Here is a 22,159-nt window from a genome sequence, read left to right on the forward strand (position 1 = left end):
CGCGGTGGATTTACAACACGGAAGTTCGATCCCCAGCCGATTGTTGGTCCAGGTCTGGCTGGTGGGAGGCTTCGGCCGTGGCTAGTTACCACCCTACCGGCAAAGACGTACCGCCAAGCGATTTAGCGTTTCGGTACAATATCGTGTAGAAACCGAAAGGGGTGTCTTTTTAGGATTGTCTTCCTACTCCTAACAAGTTAGCCCGCTACCATCTTAGATTGCATCATCACTTACCATCAGGTGAGATTGTAGTCAAGGGCTAACTTGTAAAAAATTAAAAAAAAAATGCATTTGTAAAATCTGAATGCTAGTTTCAAGGATTAAAATGAACAAACATTAAAACAAATCCGAAAGCTTTATTTTTTAGCTACAAAGATTCATATAAAATTCAGCACAAAAATAATAGGTGCTTTATATTTTTTTAGTGCGATGGTTATCATAATATCTGCAGACCAATGAAACTGGAACTAACTATTTAGATGTGGATTATAACTGAAGATAAACCCATTAAAAATACATCGGGACCCGATAACGATCTAAGCATGAATAAAACATCACAAATCTGCATAATTCACAGATGAATAAATCAACGGCCCTGGTTTATAAATTGAAAATATGCATTTAAAGTGCAAAGGCATAAGGTAAAGGGAAGAAAATAAATAAAAAGGTAATAGAAATATCTATACCAGCTTTTGCTAACACTTTTCGGGGTAACACGGCTTAGAACACAGAAGAGAACTCCGAATAGAATATTATATTAATACGCTACTGTAGACGATATTAGAATATATCTTTCCATTTGGGGATACAATGTAAAGATTCTGGTATTTTTCGTAGATAACAAAGAGCCTGTATACCGATTTTTAGCAAGGTAGGAAACCTTAAAAACTGCAAAAAGTCTTATGTAAAATTTCACCCTCTTTTAAGTGTTTAGGGGCGGATTTTAAACAAAACAGTTTTGTACAGATAATATTTGATTAGAATTGGTGTCTATAACCTCATTTTTACGTAGAAATTTGAGTTTTTATTCTCGTTCTACATTATAAAACAAATCCATCGATGTTGTCGTGGTAACTGCGGTGGCCTTCGTATCTTGACCGTCTCGTAGTATTACTCATTCCTTATTTAAATCAGACAGTTTAAACTTGCTAGACACTTCAAAAAATTTCAAAAAAAAAAAAAAAATTCTTTGTGGTTTTTTTTTCACACAACAAAACTACTGTTTATTTAGCGAGAGTTTTGTAGTTCTAATGATTGGTATAATAAAAGGAGATGGTCTAAAATTATATGGAGCCCAGGATAAGCATTGTACCCTGGCGGAAATAAAATATTTTTTGATTATACAAATCTACGAATTTACTTTAATTCTATCGAAATAATATTCATTCTCTCCCAAGAAATGCAACACTAATATGGGTAATAATGGTGGATTGATGACGTTTTCAATGCAGTAGTCTATTTGACGTTTGCTGTCATAGTTGTTTTATGGGGGCCATCTTGGCTTATCTCGAAAACTTGGGTTTTCATTTTATTTATTTCTTTTTATTTAGTTAGATTTAATCGCTTATTTAGATTTTAATAAAATACTTGTATTTTTAAAATGTTTATGAAACGGAGTACAAGAGTGGACCTGAAATGGACCAAACTTTACCAAAGATTTTTAAGTATACAGAAATGGATAATAATATCGGATATATAACTATACTTCAAGAATCAAAAATAACCGTACTGTAAGACCCTATAGAATGATGTACCCTAAAATTATATAGTTTGGAGAGCCTGTTGACCTTGAGGTCGCAAGGTTTTGGAATGGCGATTCTGCACCGAAAAGTGCAGTGTTGATCGACATCTCACTAGGTACACTGACGACATCAAATGGATTGGATACAGGAGGATCAAGAGTTTTAGTTGTGTTTTAAAATACAAATACACTTTATACTAACACGTTCACTGCGGCACTGACTTTTCTGTTCTTTCCTCTGGTACGGCACGAGGTTTTATGACCTCGTACTAAAACTTTCTGTGGTGCAGAACGAGGTCAATTGACCTGACAGATAGTTTTAGTACGAGGTCAAAAAACCTCGTACCGTGTTAAGGAATTACTGCAGCGAACGTGTTAATCAAGATATTTGTTTAACAGTATTTATTACAGATATTTTACATGTGGGTGTCCAATGTCCATAGTGATGATGTATCATCTATACATTAGTAATATAGTTAAAAAGGACCGGGTTACTAATATTGCGCAATAGCCAAGTCGCAAGTCATTGCATAATACGCATTTTATAAGAGATAATAATCGTAACAAGTAAAGTTCACGAGTACCTAGCACTCACGGCCGAGATAATATTATGCGATTAAAACTTGTAAAAAATTAAACTTACCTACCCACGTTATTAAAAAATGTGCAGAATTATACCATGACATGACTACTTTTACATATTTTGGAACGTTCGTTGAATACGGTTAAAGGCAGAGTTTAAGGTCAAGACTGGTTTTGGTATTAAAACGAGCCATGTAAAAGCAATCTTTTACAAAAAAGGCTGGACTTGATGAAGTAAGATTAATTTTCATACTGTTACATCGTATAAAAGCTGAGTACTTGAAAGTACATTGGCACTCTTTAAATTGGGTCTGCGTAGAAACATAAAAATGATTGACAAGGTAATTATAATCTTACATATAAAATTGTCGTTAATTATCAAAAATAAAAATTCCAGGATTCATCGAGACGACTGAGACAGCCATGCTCAAAATATCATTGACAACAAAATTTTGAGGAATTAAATTCTCCAGTGGAGTTCATAGCTCTGCAGTATAATTAAAATTATCTTTGACGTATGCTAGTTAACATTAGAAATAGAGATTCTATGTAACTAATGTCATCTGTTGCCTACTGGTGGATATCATACAGTAGGTAGATGACATTTCTCAATTTATTTGATTTTTATTTTAATAGGTAGATCATAAAGACCAAATTAGGCAAGCATAATTTCATTTCCAGCATTTTTCAAACTAAATTTAATTAGTGAAAATATTAATAAATCCTTTTTCTTTTTCAGGTAATCACTGTGTTAGTTTTCTTAGCTTATACCAAAGCTGACGTATATACCGACTACCCTTCAGTGCCAACAGTAGAGTTTTACTCTTCAATCAACAATGGCCCAGGTACCAGAAGATACTACCCTACCACACCTGCTCCTATATACGAAGATATGGACGACCTACCGCCTTCATACCCATCTCAAAGACCCTTATTTAACGTTATTAATAGACCATTTGCAAGTGCGAGATCTGACAATGTAGTTAATATAGGTAATTCACGGTACTCGTCTCGAGTACAGAGTCAAGTTCTGTTCCAACCCGCCTTCACTCCACCTCCACTTAGAAGAACATCGGATCCAGTGACATATACCACTCACAGTCATTCTACGCCATTAGTGAATTTATACTCAGGTCCAGTTATTTCAACAGCCTATGGACAACCTTTTGGTTCACATATACCAGCAGCAAATCAAGGAACCACTCTCACTTATTCAGGAACCCCTGTGTCCCAAATTTACAACAGTCACGGTGTAAGACTAAATTACTAAGCCCTCATTCGCACGAGAGTTTTTTTAACGGACGTTAAAAAAGCGTTATTGTACAATAAATGCATTCCCAAGTATATTGTGCTGTACACACGACAGCGTTTTTAACATGACGATTTTTTATCGCACAGTGTTGCATTTTCAATTTTGGGTGTTGTAAATAGACCGTGAATTAAACTAATTTTAAGAACGTTATAAAAGTGTCAATGCTGTGTTTTTAACGTAACGCGTTTTAAACACTCGTGCGAATGAGGCCATAAGAGTCATTTAAAATTGTACATTTTCATGCGCGACTGACATTTTAATTAAGTTTAATTTATTTATTATTAAAGCTATGTTAAGTGTTTTTATAATGTAGATATTTAAAAAAATATATTGTTACTTTGTTGAAAAAAACTGTTTTATTTTAAGCACAGTCATCATTATCAGACTACGTTTAACCATACACACACAAAATGCCAGTTACACACCATCCAATAAACTCACACGCCTCAAGCGCTAAAGGCTTGACATCCGATAAAACTGATCGTGTGTTGGTCGTGGGCTTATCGGAGTGTCGAGCATTACAGTTTCTCTCTCCTTAGAGTAGAAAGAATCGTCTTAGATCCACCACGCTGCGTTTAAAACAGAATGTTATTAATATATATTAAGTAGGTATGTATCGACATATTCCTTGATCGATTGTAAAATATTAAACTCACCATCAAAATATAGATTTAAAAGAAATACGGTTTCATAAATTATACCTCAAAAACGATAAACGTTTAAATTGTATACATACATAATTTACCGCTCTATATTTTATTATTGCATAAGTTTTGCGCAAAGCGTTGTCGCCTTGGTGTCTCCATGTGCCAGAGCTGCTGGAACTTTGTATGATGCGAACGCTTTCTCTATACTTAATTACATCGCTGGAGAGACAAAAGATACCGAATATTTCATCATAACACCAACATTACGATGACAAAGAAAATATATTAAATAAATAAACACATGCTTTAAATCTTGAATTGTATTAGTCGTAAACACGTGCTAAAGACAAGACTATAGCATAATCTACCGTATCTCACAGATATAGAGTTCAAAATTCTACAAGTGTTGATCTTGTCAATTAAGGGTATTGTAATCTCGATGTGGAACAAAGCAGCGGTATAGGACGTATAATATGGTGTCCTGTACAACAAACCATATTGCTTTACCGGTATAACTTTAACCTGTCTAGTCTAGTTCAGATTTCATGAAGGCGAGGCACGATTGACCTGTCCGGGAGTGTTGCGAAACGTCAACATACGGCTCTTTCACGTATTCACTTATAATGAGTGCTTGTGATAGCTAGACACCAAGATTTTATACTATTAGACATGTCACTAGCGCATCGAAACTGAGGCGATCAAAGCTAATTGTCGTAATTTCATTTAGTAGCATATTAAACAACGAAAGCTATTAAAACAAATCGTCGTTATCAACCCATATACGGCTCACTGCTGAGCTCTAGTCTCCTCTCAAAATGAGAGGGGTTAGGCCAATAGTACACCACGCTGGCCCAATGCGGATTGGCAGACTTCATACACGCAGAATATTAATAAATTCTCTGGTGTGCAGGTTTCTTCACGATGTTTTTCTTTCACCGTTTGAAACACGTGATATTTAATTTCTTGAAATGCACTCAACTGAAAAGTTTGAGGTGTATGCCCCGAACCGGATTCGAACCCACACCCTCCGGATTCGGAGGCAGAGGTCATATCCACTGGGCTATGACGGCTCTTCTATTTAAACAAAAAATACCTTAATATTGTCTCATAAAAAGGCTCAAATTCACTCAACGGGCGATGGAGCGAGCTATGCTTGGGGTTTATCTGCGTGATCATATCAGAAATGAAGAGATCCGCAGAAGAACCAAAGTCACTGATATAGCTCAGCGTCGCGAAGCTGCAGTGGCAATGAGCAGACTACATAGTTCGAAGAGCCGATGGACGTTAGGGTCCCAAGGTGCTGGAACCCCACACAAGGTGGACTGATGATATCAAGCGGGTTGCAGGGAGCCGCCAAATACTCGCGGCTTGAGACCGTTTTGTTTGGAAGTCCATGCAAGAGGCCTATGTCCAGCGGCGGACGTGCATCGGATGTTAATGATGATGATATTGTCTACAATGTCGATTTGTGTGCTCAGAAAGTGCCAACGTCGAACTATGTGCCCTGCCCATTGCCACTTCAGCTTTGCGACTCGCTGACCTATATCAGTGACTTTGATTCTTCTGCGGATCTCTTCATTTCTGATTCGATCACGCAAATAAACCCCAAACATAGATCGCTCTATCGCCCGCTGAGTGAATTTGAACCTTTTTATGAGACAATATTTAGGTATTATTTGTCTAAATAACTTTCGTTGTTTATTATGCGACTGAATATAAGCTATGTTGTTGACTTTGGTTCTTCTACCGAACTTATTTCTAATTCGATCGCAGAGATACAGATAAATTAGTCTTCATTAAATGAGGAATGTCTAGTTGCTGCTCGGAAGTTTGTACCAAAATACTTCCATCCTCATATACAGCTCCTCTTGTAGGCCCTGTCACCAAAGGTTGCCTGTAAGAAGTTGCTAAAATAAGGCTGCATTTGCATGTCAACATTTTTGCTCTGTTTAGTTTTCTATTTTGTTTTCTTGTGACAAAGCGTTCCTTCTCAATGTCGCGATCAAGTTGCTTATTTTTACTGCAACTAAGTAAATAGTTAAATACATACTAACGCAATGCATGTTACGTGTTATTGCAGATGCGTTTATTAGCAATTACTTGCATAATGCACATTTGAAATAATCGCTTAAACGACTATATTCATTAGCTATGTTATGACTGGGATCTCCCCTGATGTTATTGATAACGCAGTCTACCATACCATGATAGCGCAAGAACCTGAAAGATAAATTTATACAAACCTTAGATCAGGACCTGTAGCCATGTGGCACGTGGATTCTCTTTCTACAAACGCTGCGTTACGAAAACTAAAAAATGTATCGTGACATTCGAACTTGATCACCCGACCTATAACAAACGTCATTCCCATAGATTTTAAACACCCGACGCAAAAAGAGGGGTGTTATAAGTTTGAAGTGTGTGTCTGTCTGTCTGTCAGTCTGTCTGTCTTTGGCACAATAGCTCCTGAACGGATGAAGCGATTTCAATTTAGTTTGATTTGTATGAAAGGTGATTTGTATGCGAGTGCTCTTAGGTCTCAAATGAAAGCGCACTGAAAGAGAATATTGATGACTTGATTGAGAGTGTAAATAATAATTTCATGACCTTCGGAGGTTTTTCATAATTTTCAATATCTTGTTATTTCATTTTCGAAGCGTCTGCAATTGTAGAAAGAGAATCGACGTGCCACATGGCTATAGGCCCTGACTCGTTCTTACACGTCATCGTGCCGGAAAGCTAAATATCTTGGCGGAACGTCTTTAGCAGTGGAATAGTAACTAGCCAATTTACGGTCAAGGTAAAAGCTTTGACCTTGAATTGATAAGAAAAATATCAAAACAAAACAACTCAACAAGTTTAAAGTTTGAGTTGTGATTTACTTTTATTCAACATTAACAGCCCATTTAGAGGTTTTTTCCCCCGGACCGACTTCGAACCTACACCCTCTGAATCGAAGGCAGACGGCCTTCCACCACTTAGATCCACTGGGCTATAACAGCTCGTGATGAAAGTAGCGAAATTCCTGACTGTTGGAGATTCACAAAATTTTAACTTTTACGTTTTTTTTCTTGCCAGCAAAACAAATAAAATTTTCTTCTTGTTGCTCAATTAAGACATTATAAAATAGGTATAAATACATAGACAAATTTATAACACCCCTCTTTTTTACGCCAGGGGTTATCCAACTAACCCAGAAAAGATTAATGTCTTTTCTGGGTTAGTTGGATGTATGTATCTATTTACTGCAAAACCGATTGCTGAATATTAAATTGATTTCACAGGAAACGAATGTCAAGCAATCATTACTCGTATTCAAATGTACATTGGTTTCTTCGCCCACCTGTGGGAACTAACCGAACGATCAACAATTATGAAAGTACTTCAACATTCGTGCTCAATACGCCAAAGTCCTTGCAGAATAAAATGGCGTAAACTATTTGATAATTACAAGCTGTAGGATATGAGTCATCTGCAATAGAGGAAGTATGAAACACCTTACTGGCCAGTTGTATAATTATTTTTATTAATTCATTTAAAATATCATGCCTTTAAATCTGATCATTAGATACAGTGATTCAAGAGGAAGGTTTATATAATAATAGTTTAACATTGCTTCCACGCGGACGAAATTGGGGCATCCGCAAGTATTTTACACTAGCTGATGCCACGCGGTTTCACCCGCGTAGTTCCCGCTCCCAAATGTATACGGGGGCCTTCCTCGATAAATGGGCTATCTAACACTGAAAGAATTTTTCAAATCGGACTAGTAGTTCCTGAGATTAGTGCGTTCAAGCAAACATACAAGCTCGTTAGCTTTATATTATTAGTATAGATATAGATGGCTAACTCATCCTTGGGTCAATAGTTTCGTATTTCTTCTAACTTCATAGTCATTATCAGTTTATTTTAACGGTACGGCTACAGAGCTAGGCCTCCCAATTAGGAGAGGCCAAAAGGAGTTTCTTTATGAACAAAATTCCTCAATGCCTGAAGACGAAAGAATACGAAAAGTGCGTGTTGCCAGTGGCCCATAGTTAGTGACTTGGTCGCTAACTATGGGCCTCATTAGAATACTCAAAGACACTCAGCGGGCGTTGCAGCGACTTATGCATGGAGTTTCACTGCGTGATCGAATCAGACATGAGGAGTTCCGAAGAAGAACCAAATTAACTAACCGCTCAGCTCAGCGAGTTGCAATAAGCAGGCCACATGGTTTCACGATTGACGTTGGGGTTCCAAGGCGATGGAATGACAACCCTGCATCGGAACGCTTTCCGATGCAGGGTTGGTCGACCCCCCTCTAAGTGGACCAAGGACATCAAGTGGGTTGTAGGGAGCCGCTGGATTCTGACAGCTGTTGTATTTGGAAGTTCATGCAAGAGGCTTATGTCCAGCAATGGAAGTCCGTGTGCTAATTATGATGATGATGAAATGAGCTTGGAGCACGCTGCTCGAATGTAAAATAAACTAAAGCGATCTAGCGTTCCAGTATTGTGTAACCGGAAACCGAAAGGGATCTTGTGAATGTGGATTTTTATCCTACTCCTAACAAGTTAGCCCGCTTCCATCTTAGATTGCATCATCACTTACCATCAGGTGAGATTGTAGTCAAGGGCTAACTTATAGAGAATAAAAACAACTAGCTACTGGACCAACGAGCGTAGTCTGCAACACAAGGTCGTTTTATTTATAATCTCACTAGCGGACGCCCGCGACTTCGCCCGCGTGGAATTTAGTTTTTTACAAATCCCTCGGGAACCATGGATTTTTCCGGAATAAAAAATAGCCTATGTGTTAATCCATGCTATAATATATATCAATTCCAATTTTCAGATAATTCGGTTCAGTAGTCGAGGCGTGAAAGAGTAACAAACATTCATATCATCAAAATCATCAGTTTTCGCAAATCTCGGGAAACCACGGATTTTTCGGGATAAAAAGTAGCCTATGTGTAATTCCAGAGTAAAATCTATTTCCATTCCATTAAAATCAATTTCAGCCAAATCGCTTTAGTAGTAACGGCGTTAAAGAGTAACAAACATCCAAACATCCATACAAACTTTCGCGTTTATAATATTAGTAGGATCAAACGTATTTTTTAGACCCAAAAAGATAGTTTGATCCTACTAATATTATAAACTAGTTTTTGTCAGTCACTCATTTTTGAACTCGGTTAAAAAAATGCGCTTGCTTTCAAAAAACAAAAGCTGAGCATGACATGCCTGTCACGTATTTTCTAGATCAAAGGACATTCAACGAATTCCATTACCAAAACCACTGAATTCGAAAATTAGACGAGGTATCTCAATCCATTATTTAAACAAAGGAACCTTCTATGTATTGTTGTACAAATAACTAAGGTATGATAGGAACCTATTAAAGTAAGGCTTGAAAGTTACATTAAAATATGCAAGAAATAATCTTTATAATTAGGGAAAAACTTAAATAATAATTTCGTACAGATGTAAATAACAATAAACAACTCAAGGCTATCATAAACATATATATCTAGAAGAGTAAAAAAATATTGGAAAAACCTAACTTTACAGTACTTAATATACTTAGTCAAATAGACATCCATCATCATCATCATCATCATCATCATCATCATCATCATCATCATTACCACAACCATCAGCCAATGAACGTTTACTCCTGGACAGGTCTCTTGTAAAGACTTCCAAACACCATCTTCTAGAGCCGTTTTCCGGCTCCCTGCAACCCGATTTTATGTCGTCGTTCTATCTAGTGGGCATTGACCAACACAGCGCTTTTTAGTGCAGGATCGTGAACTTTGGGTGGTGGCGGTCATCATCATCATCATCATCATATCAGCTGATACACGTCCACTGCATGACATAGGCCTTTTGTAGGGACCAAACATCACTATCCTGAACCGCCTGCATTCAACTTTGGGTCGTAGCGATGGTGTACTTGTATTGGGACCTATTGAATTAACAACTATCGATTGTCCAAATACTAACAGACAATATATCTGGTCATACACTTTTCTTACTTGCTGGTATTGTCCTGGTATTGTCCAATTGTTAACCTGTTATGTTTCGACTAGTGGTTGTGCTTTTCTTTTCCAATAATTTCTTAATAGCGCTCCCCGTTCCTTGAAGAATACGTTATGCTGTCTGTTCCAGTCTTTTTACATCTGATAAGGATCGTTACTTAGTGAAACATGGTCTCCTAAAACTACGAATCCGCATTGTGGTGGATCCAAGCTCCAGAACCTCATTTAAAAAAAGCACTGATGTAAACTGCTAAAGACACCTATGTATTTATACCCGAGGTGGTTTATACGGGTTGATGACGAGGACGTGGTTATCCAAATTACTGACTTTGGTCAGCATCGCACCGCCTCTGCGCAGTGGTATGCGCGGTGGACTTACGAGACGTAGGTCCTGGTGGTAGGCTTCGGCCGTGGCTATTTACCACCCTACCGACAAAGATGTACCGCCAAACGATTTAGTGTTCCGGCAGGATGTCATGTAGAAACCCAAAGAGATGTGGATTTTTATATTCCTCTTAACAAGTTAGCCCGCTTGCTTAGATTGCATCATAACTTACTATCAGGTGAGATTGAAGTCAAGGGCTAACTTGTAAAGAAATAAAAAAAACACACTTTGTACCTAATTATTACATACAAATAATCATAACTACCCAATTAGATAGAACACTAAAAAAACGAAACGACGATGTGCCATTGATCTACATTTCACACATCAAAAGACGCGTATTTTCACACTTTCAAAACGGCCATGACTTCATTTCATCTCTCCATCCTTTGAAGCTTACAATGTAACATAGTTGATATCTTAATAAATATTAATTATATTTGTTTATATGAATAGTTTTAGATATAAGTAGGTCATGAATATATTGTACTCATGTATAACTAGACATAAATTATGCCTATTTTGGATTACAAAGTAAAAAGCTAGTCTAAACCGCGTGTATCAAATTAAATGTGTAAGAAATGTTGACATCCTAATGCTCTAGACGCAAGCAACGCTACGGGGGTACAATTCGAGAATGGTATATAAGAACGCGCCTACGTTCTAACCGTATCACTTGCAAAGTGGATTTAATATCATAAAATGGCAGCTAAGGTAAAATGGAATATTAAAAAAATATTTTTTTTTATAATATTCTGTTGAATTTTCGAATAGTATATAGAATTTCAGTTAACTTATACCTAGTGTATAAAAAAGTATACGATTTTTTTTAATTTAATAATTTAAAATAAAATATTTTCTACTAACTATATCAGTAACAGATAGAAATAGTTTTGTTTTAATAAGTTAACAAGATAGTCATTAAAATACAATGCAATAAAGTATTTTCTCTTAAATATTAATATAAATATAAGTATAGAGTGCATGAAAATTTATTAATTACATTTTTGCAAAAGCGAATTCCATGGTTATTTAATAGTTGTACAAAAACATAATATTTTTATTTTTAATTAGTATTTTTTTTATTCTTTACAAGTTAGCCCTTGACTACAATCTCACCTGATGGTAAATGATGATGCAATCTAAGATGGAAGCGGCTTGTTAGGGGGAGGATGAAAATCCACACCCCTTTCGGTTTCTGCCAATATCTATTAGGCAGAAATTCATGTGCCTATCATAAAAATAATTATATGAAAATTAATACAATATGTTTTTGTTTAGAAACAATGAAAACTGATCATTATTTATTTAAAGTGTAAATTCTTTGTTGCAGTTCATAGTATTCCTGTGCGCGGTGGCGACCGCTCGCGCTGGTGGCTTAATCGGCGCCTCATACGCCGCAGCCCCAGTCGCCTCATACGCCGCCGCACCCTACGCATACGGTGCTAACTACGCTGCACCCGCGTACTCCACCTACGCCGCTCCAGCCATTTCATCCTACGCCGTTCCCGCTGTAACATCGTACGCCGCCGCCGCCCCCGTTGCGTACTCCGCCCCAATCGTGAAAACCGTCGCGCCTGTCGCGTACTCCGCACCAATCGTCAAGACCGTCGCGCCCGCAGTGTCGTCTGTGTCTACGTACTCCACTCACACTTCTCACGGCACACCCGTTGTCGCTAAAGCCATCGCACCCGTCGCGACTTACGCCGCCGCACCCATCATCAAGAGCTACGCTGCTCCCGCTATCTCCACTTACGCCGCCGCTCCTGCGTACTCCGCGTACGCTGCTCCCGCTATCTCCACCTACGCCGCAGCGCCTGCGTACTCCACTTACGCTGCTCCGGTAGTGAAGAGCTACGCTGCCCCAGCGTACGCGTACTCCGCTCCCCTGTCTTATGCTGCCCACGCTGCTCCCGCTGTCGCGTACGGAGGCTACGGTCACGGCTGGTGATCACTGGTTTACCAATGTGTACAAATCTAGTTATTAATATAATGTAACGTGTATATATTTATTTTATCAGAATAAAAAAAATCAAAAATAAAATGGTGCTTTAATTTTACTAATACTAGGTCATAACAGATTTAAATTAAATATTGAATCACAAAATATTCAATTCTGTCTGCAATTATTAAATTTATAGACACCTTGTTTGAAACTATCTATACTATCAAATTATCCTATTTTAATGTTTTTTGTACATAAATTCGTAATAACTAACCCTGCAATGAAAAACTATATAACATTAAACAAATCTAATGATGCCAAAATTATACATAAAAGAGAAATATAAAATTCATTACTCGCTAACATAATTAGCACAAACAACAAGATCCAAATAAATGATAGAGAAAATAGTAACAAAAATACCTAATAATGAATCTTTCCTTTCAACAAAAAACATTTTGATCCACCACCTACAATATCATATTTTAAAGAATATTAGTCATGTAGTGTATTTTGACATGACAACATAACTTTTTTCCATCCAACCGGAAAGCCAAAAAATTATAAAAAATATGGAGTATCTATCAATTAGTTCAACAGGCGTATAAAGTTGATCCTAAGATCTCTTAAATTTCAGCACAGCCCGTTAGCCCTGCAGAAATTTAGGGTTCAATATTATAATAGTTAGCTTATCAAGATAAAATTTTTCCACTATTCGTCGCTAGTAAATGAAGACAATGATATGTCTATTGATACACTCACTGCCGGATAGGTAAAAAAAATGTTCACATGATATAAACAACCAAACTACTCGTAACTATTAGTTTAGAAGTAGAATATAAACAATAGGTTGTTCAAAATTGCTCATATCAGCATATCTTTTAAACCACAGAAAAGCCTGTGGTCTAAAAACCTTGTGGACTTCTTATATTCGTTTATACCCATGGTTTATATAGATGCAAATAAATAAATCATAAAAGAAGTCCACAAAGTGTAAATTAGGCGCGACAACATTTTTTTAGACTTTGGAAAGGAAAAACGAAAAAGTTTTTATTTTAAAGTCCTTTAAAATCACTGATTTATAATTACGATAATGATTATTATTTGCATCTTTAAAGCTACTTCATATATTACCCTGATGAATTACGAAAGAATTTTCAGGTTCGAATGCGTCTATTTTCAATAATAAATTCCTGAATTAGAAATACAAATATTACAGTTATGTGCAGCTTCTGTTAAAGTCAAACCATCTGCCTTATAAGGTCGATGAGAAGGAACCGTAGCTAGCGTACTCTTTGTCCTTACTTCAACCCCGTTTCCCTATCCTGTAATTTCTATTATATTCCATTGCAACCACAAGTACTCATATCATTCCTGCTTACTTCCCTTTCCTAACTTTAGTTCATTAATTTATTACTGTGTACGAATTCAAAGCTTAACGAGTAACTTAACTAGCATTAGTTTCTGAAAATGACCTAGGTACGTAATCACGTTTTTTTTTCCTTACAAGTTAGCCCTTGACTACAATCTCTAAGTGATGATGCAATCTAAGATGGAAGCGGGCGAACTTTGTAGAAGTAGGATGAATATCCACTCCCCTTTCGGTTTCTACACGACATCGTAAACCTTAATCGGTCCAGCTGGGGATCGAACCCAGGACTTCCGTCTTGTAAATCCACCGTGCATACCAGTGCGCCACGGAGGCCGTCGATATATCATGTATGGTTGATATATTATGTATTGATGCAAAATAACTTTACCCTTTTAGAAAAAAAATAATTTGGCCTATTATAAATATTTTCCCTTGACATATTATGTTCATGCTAAATTGAAAAAAAAATATTTGTAATTTTTTCTAACACTTAGGATTTGATATACCTATCAAAAAGTTTATGTTAAAAGCCTATGCTACTGGCTGATAATGTAACTTACCATACATAGGTGAAAGAATTTTTATAATCAGTTAAGAGGCTTAGCTGTGAAACAAACAAACTATCGCATTTATAATGTAATGTAAGACGATTGCGTGATAATACGTGATAGTGTTAATTATATCTATTAACATTTTTCGATGTAATAATGTTGCGTTTGTAAAGGATGTAAATTGACATTTATTGGTAAGTGAACCGGAAACAAATCATTTACTGAGGTTAACATTAACATACTCGTATGGCAATTGTACAGCGTACTTCATATCACTTTATAAACAAGGTCCTTGGCCAATTGGTCATACAAATATTTTTCTAGATTAGCTTCAAAGTGCAAGCTTCACAGTCACGACTGGTAGAAAACAATGATACGGTCTAAACAGTAGCTGGCTTGTGCTTATTTTGTATTTATAATCAAAATGATTAGTGAAGTATTTAATAGATGTAAAACATGCGAAAATAGAAATAGAAGGGTGATATAATGAAGGGAAGGACATAGGGGTTGAAAACTTACATCGATTTCCATGCGAACGAATTCGCGGGCGTCTACTAGTTTCATAATAAAATGAACAACTTTAACATCTCAACTAAAACCTTTGCCTAGAGCTATAATTCTATGAACCTTGCGATGGACATTAATTTTAATTAAAAATACGATACGCATATACATAGAACATGCAATCACAATTACAATTAAGTACAAGTAAGACATCGTTTGTTCAGTGGTTAGCCTTCTTCTTTCTTCCGAAAAAAATGTTAATAAAGAATTTCAAGCTGGAGTAAAGGAAATTGGGTGTAAGACCTTTACACCCTACAGACACCCTAAGCCGTCGGTCCTGATAATTATCATTAACAGATTGATTGTTTGGCCTAAAAGAGTTTAACATTATCATTTTTAGCTAGCCATCCGTTCAGAAGCAATGTGGTGAGTTTAATCACCATATCCCCACTTCATAGCGACTGAAGAATTGCCTAATTGAAATAAAGAAACACCTAATATTTTTCATAGTAAACCATTGGCGGATTTACCATTAGGCTTAGTAGACTGCAGCCTAGGGCGGCAGATTTCAGAGTTCGGCAAATTTGGCCCAAATAGTTTTTATTACAGAAATAAAAAAAAACTTCAATGAAAATTTCATTAAAATAGTACTACTAACGTATGTACTAAAACTATTAAAAGTCGCAGTGTTACCGACAGATAAAATATAATAAAAATGTTTGCGAGCAATAGTGTCGAATTTCAAAGGACAGCAGGGGCGGGAAAAAATTGAATAGCCTACTGGCGGCATATTTGTAAATCCGCCACTGAGACCCATCATGTTCCACCACTAGAGAAGTAAACAAGTCAACGTAAAGCGAAGTATTTTTTTGTACTCGTATTTCATGTTGTGAAGTTCGACCCGACACAACCTTGACACTGAATAAAAGCGCCCGCGGCGATGTACCAAAACGAGTACACACAAAATGTCAATACCAACACTTACCGGCTATGTGATATAAAAGCATCTGCTGTACAAACGAAAATCATTCCATCCTCTACAACGGAACAAGCAAACATGTACACAAAGGTAGGAACAATACTTTTGTTTACAGATATTGATCATGGATTTCACAATTCCATTTCATTACGATTGTGTACCGGCTTTTACTAAAGCGTTTTGCGAATCACTATGATTCGGCAAAACGCTTATTTGTGGTTCCTTGATGAGTTTTCTTGCAGCCTTGACAGTGTTTGTCTTCATTTCCATGGTTTAAAATTAAAAAGGATCATAAAAATCAATTCACATTTTTAGGTTTTTAATTTCTGTTGTCTTAAAAGATAAGAAGTGAGAGTTTTGTTAATTTCTATAATATTTGTTAAATTAATAAGTTATGAGTATATTGTTGTGATAAGTTTATCCTTAATGTTTATTTTGTTCTAGGTCATAGTCGTCCTGTGCGCCGCGGGCATCGCCTCCGCTGGCAACCTCCTCCACGCTGCTCCGGTTGCGTACAGCTCCCCAGTATCTTCCGTATCCTACTCTTCGCAAACCACTGCTCACGCTGCACCCGTCGCGTACGCCGCTGCACCCGTCGTCGCTAAAACAATCTCGCCCGCTGTGTCCTACCAAACCATCTCTACCCACTCAGCCCCCGCACTGGCTGCGTACTCCGCACCCGCCGTGGCAGCTTACCATGCACCTTTAGTGACTAAAACCATCGCCGCCCCAGTGTCTTACTCGTCCGTGGCCCACCCCGCCGTGTCTTACTCTTCAGTAGCCCACGCTGCCCCAGTAGCATACTCCAGCCCTGTTTACGCTAAGACCATTGCTGCACCCGTGGCTACATACGCCGCCGCTGCTCCCGCCTACTCCACTTACGCTGCTGCACCCGTACTGAAGTCTGCCATCACTTACTCTGCCGCACCCGCTGTCTCTCATGTATCTTACACCGGCTTAGGCGCTACCTACGGGTGGTAAACAATGAGATAAAATATGTAAATATACGTTATTATGTTTATTATAATTTATTGACTATTTTATAATAAAAAAAAATTATGAAATGATTCTTTTATTTTTCCTGTATACTGTGTAACATGAGTTTTTAATGTAGTTTGCAGATTTTTAAAATAAATTAGCGGTTTTTTAATTTTGTAAACTTTAAAATGACACATATTATTATTACTCTTAACTTTAGATAAACTAGAAACATTAAAATAACAGAGTGCCGTCAGTTGGAAAATTACACACAAATTAAAAATGTAAAATAACGTACGTCGTCAAAGGAAAAATGTGTGAATAGCGGAATAATATGTTTTTTAAATATAATTTTTAAAATAGATTTATATATTGAGAGTTGCGAAAATGTATTGTAACCTTAGTTAATAGTCAACAAATAAACGGTTAAAAAAAGATGTGAAGAAGTTTCGGTTCAATGGCTAACGAACAAAATAATAAGAGCTGATCTTTACTTAAAGAATTAAATTCTTGGCCATTATAAGTTGAACTTTTGTATTCGGTGCCATTATACAAAAGTCCTCATACCAGCTTATTTAGATGACTAGTTCCTTTCAGTGTAATAGAAAAACGCTGATATCTTTGAACTGATAATTGAATCATCAACGTAACATTAAACCTTCCCCAAGAATAGATTTCTATAAAAAGATTACAATATTAAAATCAATTGATCTGTATAAGAACTGCTTGTTGTTCATTTGCTTCGGAGTTTACGTATTGCATCTATTCTATTAAGTTCAAGGAGTTGACGAGTCAACTATAGGAGCCGAACTGTACAACGAATATTTTTTTGATTAAAAAATATTTTTTTTATGTTTTCATACAAAGTAATTCAAATAATTCCGACTATCAATGTTACACACGCCTATTCTGTCCTATGATTTTAAAATTTTAAAGATTGGCTACTTCATAATAATTAAAAGGATGCGTATAAGGGATACATTTGAAGATCTATTTACTCCGAAAATTTTATTCAGAACACATGTTCTTTAAACATTTTTAATTTATTTTCAGTAAGGAATATTACCCCAGAGTTATGGAAAATACTCCTCAGCATCCTGTATACACATAACTGAATAGTTCAATTGAAATTGAACATTTCTTTGGGTAAAACGAAGCAGTCAATCAGTATTAAGTATATTGACCATATAAAAAACATTGTTTTCGTAAACATTTCCTTTTAAATTTAACTTTAAACTTTTTCAATATTTATTATTGATAATCTAGATACCTACTTAAATATTGTGTTTAAATATTAAATGTCAATGCAATTTTTTTCTAATTTTGTTCGTGGTAATTTCAAACATTTTACACACCTATTTAATATAGCATAACATTACATTAGCTATACAATAAATTAACTTATACATATACCTAAAGAATGGAAGTACTCACATACTCGCAACAATTATTTATTGCTTATACTTTTTTATTTTCATTAAATGACAGAGTGAACAATAAGCGACCCCAATTATATAATAAACTGAAATTTACAATTGTTTTTAAATGCAAAATTTCATGACGATCTTTTAAGTAATTTAAGCGTGAAAGTTTAACAAACTAATTCCTCAGTGGTATAGGCTCTAGAACTCTAACAACTTGATCCGTTAAAGATGGTATCCTGACCTTGTTGGTCCAGACGACACACACGAAACAATTTGCATCTACGAGTACGTTTCTAACACGAACAGCTGTGTTAGTGTTGAATTCCAAAGACAAGTCTTCTAGATAAGTGCGCTTTAACTTAAAGCTCACCATTGCACCATTACCTAAGGTTTCTATAAGTGCATAATTGTGTAGCCAAGCGCAATCCTAGTTTAAAAATATAAACATATTAAATTCGTTCGTAGAGTTATGTTACCGTTAGATAGTTTTATTTCGATAAGTTAAGTTTATAACAAAAAGTACATTATTCTGCTAAAAACTGCTGTAAAGTTCGCTGTAGGATTATAGTAAAGATCTTAGGTATAGGCAGTGAAGCGATGAAAAAAGTTAAAACTAAACTAAATTATACTTTAAAGTTTGGAGCATTACCAAATATGTCTGTCGGTGTTCTAAAAAATAATAATTTTATATCAAGAATTGTGCTCGGGAACTATTTTATTTTGTTTTTTCTTCATCATTATATATAACAGGACTGTCAGGTATTACCGAGATCTGCACCGCTACGTAATCCATATTCCTTGGACGTCTACTAAGTGGTTTGGTGCTTCGTTCCTCATATTCAATAGGGCATTCTATCATTTCGATAGAATGCCCTATTAGTTTCTTGTGCCTACCAGCCGTCATCTGGTTATCTACAACAGTTATGGAGTGAATCTTTTAGGCAAGCACGCTTTACAGTAGTAAAAGTATAAATATTATGTAGTACCTATACATAAGTACTCTTTGTTAGAGGACGTAGTTTAGTAAGTGTTGAAGAGTAAGGTTGATAAAACTATTGTTCTGGTAAGGTGTAAAGCCTTGCTTAAAATAAACACGTTGTAGGATATATTCCTAGCGAGCATCTATCATCATCATGTCAGCTAATGGACGTCCACTGCAGGACATAGGCCTTTTGTAGGGACTTCCAAACATCACGATCCTGAGCCGCCTGGATCCTCGTATATACGAGGAAAGGAGTAGATGTTTTATTATACGCGACTATTTTCTACTTTACAACAACAAGTGCGGATCTGCTTGTTATTCAAGAAATATTATAAAAATGTAACTTTTTCATATCCTTTTTTAGATAAAATGCTTTAATTAATTATTAAACTATTAATGTTACATAAAATAATTATAGCTACTCGTTATATATTCAAAACGTGTTTCTTACTTAAAGGACGATAAAATATCTAAAAATAGTTCAAAAGTTGTTCATGAGAACAAGAAGCTGCGAAGGAAATTTTCCTTATGGAACCGTACAAGCTTCGTATAATGAATTGAATGATCGGAGATGGACCTTGACACTGAAACGGAATACGCCCGAAGCTACGTCCGGAGCATTAAGTAAGACGGTAGGTACATCGTGAATGTCAATACCTGTTCCGCACAAGCATATAAAAGCATCTAAAGTTGTTCCCAAAATCATTCCAACAACAACAACGAAACCAAAACAACCATGTACACCAAGGTACTAACGGAGGTTTATTTGTGCTAATTAATTCTTAGGAAGTTACCAACAAGTGTCATTCAAGTTTAAAGTTAGACGCATTTAAAGTTTTTCTCGGCATTCGCTGTAGTTTTCTTTCTCCACGACGTGAATTTTAAAACATCCCAGACTGTGATTTATGTTGATCAATCTCAGTGCATGACTTTGTAAACCAATAATGTTATTTTAAATGGGAAATGTTCTACAGAAATATTTAAACATCTTTTTAAGATACCTTCTGATAGAGACTGTGAACTAATCGTTCTATTAAAACTATGTTAACTACAATCTACGAGGACGTCTAATGTACTTTCTTTTTGAGGACATGTGGATTTATATAACTTTTTTATTTAAATTATTTGGTCGGTTCTTCATTAATTTATTCCTTACATAACCTTACGGTATTTTTCAGGTCATCGTATTCATGTGCGCTGCAGGCATCGCCTCAGCTGGAAACCTTCTCCACGCTGCACCCGTCGCGTACGCCGCAGCACCCGTCGTCACCAAAACAATCTCACCCGCTGTGTCCTACCAAACCATCTCTACCCACTCAGCTCCCGCGCTCACTACGTACTCCGCACCCGCCGTCGCTGCTTACTCCGCGCCCTTGGTGACTAAAGCCATCGCTTCCCCAGTGTCTTACTCATCCGTAGCCCATGCTGCTCCAGTAGCATACTCTAGCCCTGTGTACACTAAAACCATCGCCGCCCCAGTATCTTACTCGTCCGTGGCCCACCCCGCTGTATCTTACTCTTCAGTATCCCACGCTGCCCCAGTTGCGTACTCCAGCCCTGTTTACGCTAAGACTATCGCTGCTCCCGTGGCCACTTACGCCGCCGCTGCTCCCGCCTACTCCACTTACGCTGCTGCACCCGTACTGAAGTCTGCCATCACTTACTCTTCTGCACCCGCTGTCTCTCACGTCACCTACTCTGGTTTGGGTGTCAACTACGGATGGTAAAATGTTAAAAAAATTAATAGCCAAATATGTAAATACGTCTCACTTTAATTTATTGAAATGAAACTAAACAGTAAATAAACACAGTTAAAAAAATACTGACTTTTCCTTATATAACCCAGATATTCCCAGGCGTATACCTAATCAATCATTAATCATCATCGTCATCGTCATCATCATCATCATCAATATCAATCAGTCATCAACATTAAAAACCCATATTCTGCTCACTGTTGAGCACGACTATAGTCTCAGGATGAGAGGGGATATCCACTGGGCTATCACGTCTCATTATCAATACATCAATTCATAAATTAAATTCAAGTGTCTGTCTGTGATTTCAAGATAACTATGTTTTTTCAAGTGCTAAATTGTTTAATTGCAAGTGTTAAATTTTTGTGTGTCCGGGCAAATTTTTGCAATGGCTGAACCGATTTAAATGGGACTTTTAGTGAAAAATAAAGGAGATAATTGGGCAACATATAATAATTTTTATCCCGAAAAAATTATGGTTCCGCGGGATTTTTGAAAACTGAGTTTAACGTAGACGAAGTCGCGGTCCACTGGTTAATAATGTCTACGATATAATTTAATGATTGTGCACAATTAAAAAACAAACAATGAACTCTTCTAGTGTTCTACATAAAAAGTAATCAAACCTTTTCAGTCCAGCCTTTTAATTAAATATTGCAAGGGCACTCTTATGCCAGAAAGCATCGATGGTTTTTTATTTAATTAAAAAAGATATATTTTCAGTAAGACCTTCTGTAAGTGATGATTTTTGTTTGTTAATTATTTTAGTTCTTAAAAATTGTATTATGTAATAATAACCAGTGCACAGTAAAACCAACTGTGGTTTGTGTTGCACTATAGTTAGGCTTAATTGAAATGTATTTTTCTTTTGTAGAATAATAAATAAATATATAAATAAGTGTTACAATTCTTGTGGGTAATTTATTCTTCTAATACGTTTATTATAGGCGAATTTTTTATTATTCGCTTATCCTTATC

General features: G+C 36.4%; 4 protein-coding genes across 4 annotated transcripts; all 4 read left to right on the forward strand.

Annotated features, from left to right (window-relative positions):
• Window positions 1–2,509: 2,509 nt before the first annotated feature.
• Window positions 2,510–3,692, forward strand: LOC112048330 (uncharacterized). The gene is made up of 2 exons (XM_024085818.2): window positions 2,510–2,664; window positions 3,063–3,692. Exons 1-2 carry the CDS (start codon window positions 2,653–2,655, stop codon window positions 3,591–3,593), a joined length of 543 nt encoding a protein of 180 aa, XP_023941586.2. The 5' UTR covers window positions 2,510–2,652; the 3' UTR covers window positions 3,594–3,692.
• Window positions 3,693–11,282: 7,590 nt separating this feature from the next.
• LOC128198631 (cuticle protein 16.5-like) lies at window positions 11,283–12,733 on the forward strand. The gene is made up of 2 exons (XM_052884932.1): window positions 11,283–11,403; window positions 12,023–12,733. Exons 1-2 carry the CDS (start codon window positions 11,392–11,394, stop codon window positions 12,638–12,640), a joined length of 630 nt encoding a protein of 209 aa, XP_052740892.1. The 5' UTR covers window positions 11,283–11,391; the 3' UTR covers window positions 12,641–12,733.
• Window positions 12,734–15,973: 3,240 nt separating this feature from the next.
• LOC112048323 (pupal cuticle protein C1B) lies at window positions 15,974–17,104 on the forward strand. The gene is made up of 2 exons (XM_024085812.2): window positions 15,974–16,130; window positions 16,485–17,104. The coding sequence occupies exons 1-2, from the start codon at window positions 16,002–16,004 to the stop codon at window positions 17,019–17,021; spliced, it is 666 nt and encodes a 221-aa protein (XP_023941580.2). The 5' UTR covers window positions 15,974–16,001; the 3' UTR covers window positions 17,022–17,104.
• A 2,940-nt stretch (window positions 17,105–20,044) lies between these two features.
• On the forward strand, window positions 20,045–21,243 carry LOC128198660 (pupal cuticle protein C1B-like). Its single transcript, XM_052885028.1, has 2 exons — window positions 20,045–20,172; window positions 20,603–21,243. Exons 1-2 carry the CDS (start codon window positions 20,161–20,163, stop codon window positions 21,149–21,151), a joined length of 561 nt encoding a protein of 186 aa, XP_052740988.1. The 5' UTR covers window positions 20,045–20,160; the 3' UTR covers window positions 21,152–21,243.
• Window positions 21,244–22,159: the final 916 nt, after the last annotated feature.

This window comes from Bicyclus anynana, chromosome 13 (genome assembly GCF_947172395.1).
Source record: "Bicyclus anynana chromosome 13, ilBicAnyn1.1, whole genome shotgun sequence".
NCBI classification, from domain to species: Eukaryota; Metazoa; Arthropoda; class Insecta; order Lepidoptera; family Nymphalidae; genus Bicyclus; species Bicyclus anynana.

Bases quoted from the DNA above. Each gene is read 5' to 3' on its own strand.
- LOC112048323 (XM_024085812.2), top strand. From the start codon at position 16,002: ATGTACCAAAACGAGTACACACAAAATGTCAATACCAACACTTACCGG. The intron at 16,131-16,484 runs GTAGGAACAATA...ATTTTGTTCTAG, and splicing joins AAGCAAACATGTACACAAAG to GTCATAGTCGTCCTGTGCGC.